This window comes from Staurois parvus, unplaced genomic scaffold, assembly GCF_062004578.1.
Source record: "Staurois parvus isolate SC_StPar_1 unplaced genomic scaffold, SC_StPar_1.0 ptg000570l, whole genome shotgun sequence".
Lineage (NCBI taxonomy): Eukaryota > Metazoa > Chordata > Amphibia > Anura > Ranidae > Staurois > Staurois parvus.
In genome coordinates, this window is record NW_028318366.1 from 2,060,835 (window position 1) to 2,069,168 (window position 8,334).

General features: G+C 45.3%; 1 protein-coding gene across 1 annotated transcript; it reads left to right on the forward strand.

The window, feature by feature from the left end:
• Positions 1-1,987: 1,987 nt before the first annotated feature.
• On the forward strand, positions 1,988-4,682 carry LOC149450610 (uncharacterized). The gene is made up of 2 exons (XM_089691718.1): positions 1,988-2,033; positions 2,990-4,682. The coding sequence occupies exons 1-2, from the start codon at positions 1,988-1,990 to the stop codon at positions 4,600-4,602; spliced, it is 1,659 nt and encodes a 552-aa protein (XP_089547844.1). The 3' UTR covers positions 4,603-4,682.
• Positions 4,683-8,334: the final 3,652 nt, after the last annotated feature.

Genomic DNA, 8,334 nt, shown 5'->3' on the forward strand with positions numbered 1-8,334 from the left:
ACCCGACATTGACCTCACAGCACTGCCTCAGAGGAAACAAGTCATAGGAAGGATCGTATTTATCATTCCTTGTCAGCAGATCTAAAACTCATCAAAACCAGTTCAGAGACCAAACAAACCCAACAGAGAAAATGGGATTTCTGATCTTGCAGGACAAGAGGGTCTCAGGACCTCCAAAGTGTAACAAATACTAAACAGTCCCGACTAAACATCTTCCCATGGGGGGAGTAGTTCTTCAATGTCCAGCAACCCTCCTATTCCCCCCTCACATCCACATCCTATTATTGTGTGACCAATACCATCCAAATCATTCTTACTTTCATTTCCCAAAGTTATCCGTCTACAAGGAGACCTGTATAGATCACATGATGGCACCAATGAGGATGGAGGAGGACCGGAGTCACATGACTGAGAAGATACTAAACCTCACCCTGGAGATCATCTACCTGCTGACCGGAGAGGTGAGGAGGATTCTGGGAGGTCACATGACATCACTCTGATCTGTATTAAAAAAACACAGACCTGACCGGAGAGGTGAGGAGGATTCTGGGAGGTCACATGACATCACTCTTATCTCTATTAATAAAACAGACCTGACCGGAGAGGTGAGGAGGATTCTGGGAGGTCACATGACATCACTCTTATCGCTATTAATAAAACACAGACCTGACCGGAGAAGTGAGGAGGATTCTGGGAGGTCACATGACATCACTCTTATCTCTATTAATAAAACACAGACCTGACCGGAGAGGAGGATTCTGGGAGGTCACATGACATCACTCTTATCTCTATTAATAAAACACAGACCTGACCGGAGAGGTGAGGAGGATTCTGGGAGGTCACATGACATCACTGTCATCTCTATTAATAAAACACAGACCTGACCGGAGAGGTGAGGAGGATTCTGGGAGTCTAACATTATATTCCTATTGGTTCCTCAATACAGAGATTTCCTCTTCTGAAGTCAGGTGATCATATGACCATCACATTGCCTCCATGTGACTCCCTAAAACCCGAGAAACACAACATGCAGAAGATTCTAGAAGTCACCAAGAAGATGATGGAGCTGCTGACAGGAGAGGTGAGTGGTGCCGGGAATTCTGGGACATTCTCCAGTAACAGACAAGGGATGTGTCTGGATGGTGACTGTATCATTGTGTGTGTCAGGTTCCTATAAGGTGTCAGGGTGTCACTGTCTATTTCTCCATGGAGGAGTGGGAGTATTTAGAAGGACACAAGGATCTCTACAAGGACGTCATGATGGACAATCAGCCGCCCCTCACATCACCGGGTAAGAGGAGACTTTATTGTAAAGGAGAGAGCAGTACGGAGGATCCACCTAGATCCCCCATCATCTGATAAACACATAGAAACAATGGATTCAGTCAGTGTGTGTGTTTCCTACAGATGGATCCAGTCATGGGAACCCACCAGAGAGATGTCCCCGTCCTCTGTATTCCCGGGATTCCACACAGGAAGGTCACACCATCCCTCACCATTACAAGGTTGGTGGGATGGAGCATCTAGAACATGGACTTGTAAAGATGATGTGTGGATGTTTATGTGACCTTACATTTTACAGATGATATTTTCTCTCATTTCCTTGATTTAGAGTGGAGATCCAATCGATATAGAATTTGAGGTGAAAGCAGAAGAAGAAGAGGCGTATGTGAGGGATGATCAGCAGTCTATGGAGGAGGATGGAATAACGGGGACATTTATAGAGGAGGACACTCCTACAGAGATCAGCACAGGTGGGTCATGAACACTAAATCCATTCCTCCACCCATACTGCTCACTGATTGGTCCAGAGTAGGGCGGGGACTGGGTGATATCAGTCTGTAATCCCCTGGTCACTTTCCTGAGCTGTGTTCCCCGTCCTGTATTCCTGGATTTCTCTCGGATAATCTTCCTTCTCTGTGCTGCAGACACAATTTATGTATCTAGACTGGATTTATGGAGGTTCTGGGGTTCAGCTGGCAGCAAAATGTTGATTTTTAGCATAGACATTACTAGACCTAGGCACCTGGGGTGTGTGATTTTGATCTTATTCCTCATGGTGGTGACATAGCAATTCTCCCAGTATTTGTTACCTGTGCCGGGTGGAGGGATATGTCTGTAGTGTCTCAGACCCAAGTCACTGAGTGCAGTCTCAGGAGATGGGAGGCAGCGGTGTGGGATCTCTGCAACTTGTCTACAGTAAACATTTAATCTTCCACTGATTACTGAATACAATATTATTAGTCCTGACCCCTACACTATATACTCTATGTTGTACATTACATCATTCTGATATTGTACAGTCCGAACTTTTGTATCCTGTATAATAAGTTGTACATTATATTGGCCTTACTTCTTTCAATCCCATTTCCTACCAGCTGGACATTTTATATCGGATGATGTGATTGGAGCACAGACTTTTACATGGTGATAATAATGTGATAACATCCTCCAACTTTGGACCCTTAAACAGAAAGTGATAATGAGGGAGGAGTCAATACCTCAATGATGGTGGTCTTCAGGATCAGTCCAGTCTTCATCTTGGTTGTTCTCCCCCCATCCTCAATCTCTGACCTCTGGTGGGGCTCAGCCCCGCTGTTCTTCATGACTAAATCATGGACTAAATAAGGAAGTGCAGTACTTCTTGTGTTGGGAAGATGGCGATGAGTGATAGATGGGGTGGGGACCCTCGTCCTATAATCCCCTCATCACTGTCCCTCCTATAAAAGACAGTTCTGGTTGTTTCCTCACTCTCTGACTAAGGTCCATGAATAAAGAAATGACCTGGTAGGAGATCAGAGGAGCCATTTCCTAGTTCCCTTGAGGGTGGAATTGTAAGCTCCTCAGAGACCAAGCTGCCTGATGTGGGCGGAGTCCTGGTTTGGGGGAACCAATCAGCTCCTGTCTAGTAATCCTCTTTGTCTTTGTATTTTAGTCCATGGCCGGGAGATGAGGAAAACCTCCGAGGATTGTCTCACTTTGTCTCCAGACTGGAAAGTAGAAGATGAGGACATCACACAGTATAGTCCAGGAGAAAACCCGGCTCCCTCCAATGTCCATCCGGCACCACCCAGTGTAGATGGACCATCGGATTCCTCGTATCCTGAGGAACCTCAGACTGTGCGGGAACGGGCCGGCCTTCCAACAGGGAAGAGCTTCTCCTGTACTGAGTGCGGGAAGGGTTTCCATTATAAATCCCATCTTAATTTGCATATAAAATCTCACACGGGGGAGAAGCCACATTCCTGTCCTGAGTGCGGGAAATGTTTTTCAGCTAGGTCCAGTCTGTACAAACATCTGAGATCTCACACAGGGGAGAAGCCATATTTATGTTCTGAATGTGGGAAATGTTTTTCAGATAAGTCTAACCTTTATCATCATAAGAGATTGCACATGGGGAAGAAGCTGTATGCCTGTTCTCAGTGTGGGAAATGTTTTATAGAAAAATCAAAACTTGTTGGACATCAGAAGTCTCATGCGGTTGAAAAGCCATATTCCTGTCCTGAGTGCGGGAAATCTTTTTCAAGGAAGGCTAATCTTTACACACATCAGAGATCTCACACAGGTGAAAAGCCGTTTTTCTGTCCTGAGTGCGGGAAAAGTTTTTCACATAAATCCAATCTGTACGCACATCAGAGATTACACACGGGGGAGAAGCCATATTCCTGTCCTGAGTGTGGGAAATGTTTTTCAAAGAAGTCCCATCTTTACATACATCAGAGCTCTCACATGGGGGAAAAGCCATATTGCTGCCCTGAATGCGGGAAAAGTTTTTCACAAAAATCTAGTCTGTACAAACACCAGAGATCTCACACAGGGGAGAAGCCATATTCCTGTTCTAAGTGTGGGAAATGTTTTATAGAAAAATCAAAACTTGTTGGACATCAGAAGTCTCATGCGGTTGAAAAGCCATATTCCTGTCCTGAGTGCGGGAAATCTTTTTCAAGGAAGGCTAATCTTTACACACATCAGAGATCTCATACAGGTGAAAAGCCACACTCCTGTTCTGAGTGTGGGAAAAGTTTTTCACATAAATTTAATCTTTACACACATCAGAGATTGCACACGGGGGAGAAGCCTTATTCCTGCCTTGAGTGCGGGAAATGTTTTTCAAGGAAGTCCCAACTTTACATACATCAGAGCTCTCACATGGGGGAAAAGCCGTATTCCTGCCCTGAATGCGGGAAATGTTTTTCACAAAAATACAGTCTTTACAAACATCAGAGAACTCACACAGGGGAAAAGCCATATTCCTGTTCTCCGTGCTGGAAACGTTTTTCACAGAAGTCCGATCTTTCCAGACATCAGAGATCTCACACTGGTGAAAAGCCGTATTCCTGTACTGTGTGCGGGAAATGTTTTACACAGAAGTCTAATCTTTACATACATCAGAGAACTCATACGGGGGAGAAACCGTATGCCTGTCCTGAGTGCGAGAAATGTTTTTCAGACAGGTCCAGTCTTTGTAAACATAAGAGATCTCACACGGGGGAGAAGCCTCTTTCCTGTCCTGAGTGTGGGAAATGTTTTTCAGTGAAGTCCAGTCTGCACAAACATCAGAGATCTCACACAGGGGAGAAGCCATATTCCTGTCCTGAGTGAGAGAAATGTTCCTCTCTGAAGTCCTGTCTTCCGGTACATCAGGGGTCCCACACAACCCTGGAGGTGTATTAGTGCCCTGAGTGCGGGAAATGTCTTCTAGATGAATGTTGCTGGACATCCCAGCTCTCATATGGGGAAGAAGCACACCCTGATATACACCTCAGATATACTCCATGGCTGATCTTCATCATGGAAGAAACAGTTGATAAGGAGATGAGAGGCCCCCAAAGACATGGATGAAGTGTGGGACCGGGTTGGCCATTGATAGCAGGAGAAGAAGTTTTCAATGTATTTTCCATCAATGGAAGACATTCCAGCAGCTCAGATGTGATCCTAATAACATTGGTTCCCCCATTCACACAGGAGGAATGGACATGAACTCTCACTGAGGGAATTGCTATACAAACATTCTATGAATAGACCCCCAAATGTCAGGAGACGTTTCTATAAAGACGGGAAGTATGGAGCAGAGAAATGAAGAGACCTCCCAGCAATGTTATTACCAGGCTGCAGCTAGGGGGAGCTCTAATGTCACCCCAGCAGAGGGATCCCATCTAGCCCACATTAACCCTCTCACTGCCAGAGCTGTTTCTGCATGATTTTGCACACATGGGAAAATGCAGATTTTGGTCCTGAAGATGAGATAAACCCCCAAACATCTATTCTGTGACATCAGAGGCCCTGGAGAATAAAATGGTGGTAGTTCCAGTTTTGTATGTCACATGATTAAGCTCAATGATTTATCAAGATTAAATTTCAGTAAATAAATACACTAAATGTTATATTAGAGAACACAAATGTAAGATTTTACTCATTTTTTGTGGGGTAAAATACGAGGTTGTGCCGAGTAAATAGACACCCAACATGTCCATCCTTGGAATGGTGTGTGCTGATGAAATGATGGAAAATGTTGGTGCCCTAAACCCCCCCCCCCCCCCGAGGTGATCATTAACCCTTGTGCTGCCATGGATGGGTGTTGTACTGACCTATAGAACTGCTTCCAGCTGGCCAGGTCAGTACGACGTATGTCCATGGCTTTCCCCTTCTGCTATAACCTCATGGTCTCCTGAGCTTCCCTCCACTCCACAGACCCTCTGCCTGTCCTCTAGGATGGCTCCCTGCACCTCTAACATCCCCCCTACAGCACTGATCCCCCCACGCAGCACCCATTGCTCGCCCACAGCACAGATCTACCTTTAGCTTCCATGCTGCTGGCCTCTTCTCCTCTCCCCTCCCACCAGTTTCAGCTGCTGCAGGGGAGCTACGGGGAATCAAAACGTCTAAATATTTCCCCCTGCCGCTCAGACTCCCACCTTGTCCTTAGACCTCTTACTGATCCTCTGAAGCACCTTCCCTGCAGTGCTGCTGGCCAGCTTCCCCTCTACCCCCGCCCATGGCTGTAGCTGCTGCTGGAGTGGGAGATCAGTGTGGTGTTCAGGATGGAGAGTAGAGGGTTGGCATGTTATGTTTACCAGCCCCTTCCTGAATGAACACAATGAGTGATCAGTACCGATCACTCCTGTGTTCATTCATCACTGAAGCATAGTAAAGAGTGTTTTTTGAGCTTTAGTTTCATGAATGAATAGAAGCTTCTGTACAGTAGACTCCTATTTATTCATCTACAGTGCAGCTGAGGTTGCATTGAGGACTCTGAGGGTTTCTTTAGTCCTCTGATATCTAACCACCCCCCTTCCCCCACAAAAAAATAAATACAATAAAATTATAAAAACAATTAAAATAATAAAAAAGTGGGGCGTCACCTTTTTATTCTCCCGCTTCTATGCTTTCAGAAAATGTACAGTTTGGGGGGGTCACGTTTTTATTCTCCCGCTTCTATGCTTTCAGAAAATGTACGATTTAGGGGGGGTCACCTTTTTATTCTCCCGCTTCTATGCTTTCAGAAAATTTACGATTTAGGGGGGGTCACCTTTTTATTCTCCCGCTTCTATGCTTTCAGAAAATGTACGATTTAGGGGGGGTCACCTTTTTATTCTCCCGCTTCTATGCTTTCAGAAAATGTACGATTTAGGGGGGGTCACCTTTTTATTCTCCCGCTTCTATGCTTTCAGAAATGTACGATTTAGGGGGGTCACGTTTTTATTCTCCCGCTTCTATGCTTTCAGAAAATGTACAGTTTGGGGGGGAGGTCACTTTCTTTTTATTCTGCCGGTACTATGCTTTCATAAAATGTAGTTTGTGGGGGGGGCAAATTCTCTTCATTCTACCAATCCTATGCTTTCAGAAAATGTGTGATTTGGGGGTCACCTTCTTTTCATTCTACCCGTCCTATGCTTTCATAAAATGTACGGTTTTATACATTTTGGAAACTGTAAGTGAAAAATTATAATTTTTAGATAAAATTGCTCTTTGACAGTTTTGTGTAGATTTGATTTTCTCCATTTTCAAGGCTGTTTGTAAAAAATAAAAAAATGGAAACATTTCAAAAATGGTCTGACCACCTGAGTTTAACCGCTTCCTGCCCACCGTGTAGGGAAATGAGGGATGGAGGGGGAGCTCTCTTGTTCTGGGAGGACATATGACATCCTCCCACTCTATCTGCGCATGCACACCCCCGGGGACACAGTGGATCACTGATCATGGTAAAGAGCCAATGATGTAGGCTCTACCATGTGATCAGCTGTGTCCAATCACACCTGATCACATGTAAACAGGAAATGCTGCTATCGGCAGTCCTCTCCTCTACACTTTTAATCAGGGCAATGATCATCAGTGCAGCTCCATCAGTGCTGCCTTTCAGTGCCCACCTTTGCCTCCAATCAGTGTACATCAATGCCAAATATCAATGCCCATCAGAGAAGCCTTTCAGTGTCCAATAGTGATGCCTGTCAATGTCCATCAGTGCCTCCTCATCAGTGCAGTCTATCAGTACCGATCAGTGCTGCCTATCACTGCTGCCTATCAGTGCCCATCAGTGCTGCCTTTCAGTGCCCATCAGTGCTGCCTTTCAGTGCCCATCAATGCCTCCTCATATGTGCAATCTATCAGTACCCATCAGTGCTGCCTATCAGTGCCAGTTGGTGCTGCCTATCAGTGCCACCTATCACTGCCAGTCAGTGTCAGCTAGCAGTGCCCATCAGTGCTACCTTTCAGTGCCCATCAATGATGCCTGTTAGTACCCATCAGTGTCACCTATCAGTACCATCTATCAGTGCAGCCTCATAAGCACACATCAGTGAAGGAGAAAAATTACTTTTTTACATTTTATAACAGAAACTTTTTTCAAAATTGTGTCATTTTTGAGTTTGTTTAGCAAAAAATAAAAGCCCCCCGGTGGTGATTAAATACCACCAAAAGAAAAGAAAAGAAAGCTCTATCTGACTCAAAAATGATTAAACGTTGGTGTCATTCAAAGTGTGAGAGCGCTGAAAGCTGAAAACTGTCCTGGGCAGGAAGGGGGTGACAGTGCACGGTAGGCAAGGGGTTAAAAGGGGATCTCAGGGCCCCGCAGAGAAAGGGTTAATGCACAGGTTGGATCTGATCTGCGCAGCCAGCGGTTCTGGTGCTAGAATGAATGGGGGAGGGGGGGTGACATCCCTGACATGTTCCGTAACAAGTCAGAAAGCAGGAAGACTGGACTCCATGGCATTGACTCATCACAGATGGGGGCTGTATAGAGCCATGACCCATTTCAGGAAGACATCACCTAGACCCCAGTGAGTTAGGGTGGGGGGTAGATAGGACCATGATGGTGTCTCATCTGCTTTGTACATA

Excerpts from the sequence above, each read along its gene's own strand:
- LOC149450610 (XM_089691718.1), top strand. The coding sequence starts at position 1,988 with ATGTTGATTTTTAGCATAGACATTACTAGACCTAGGCACCTGGGGT. Across the intron at positions 2,034-2,989 it reads TAGACCTAGGCACCTGGGGT|ACTGGAAAGTAGAAGATGAG; the intron begins GTGTGATTTTGA and ends CTTTGTCTCCAG.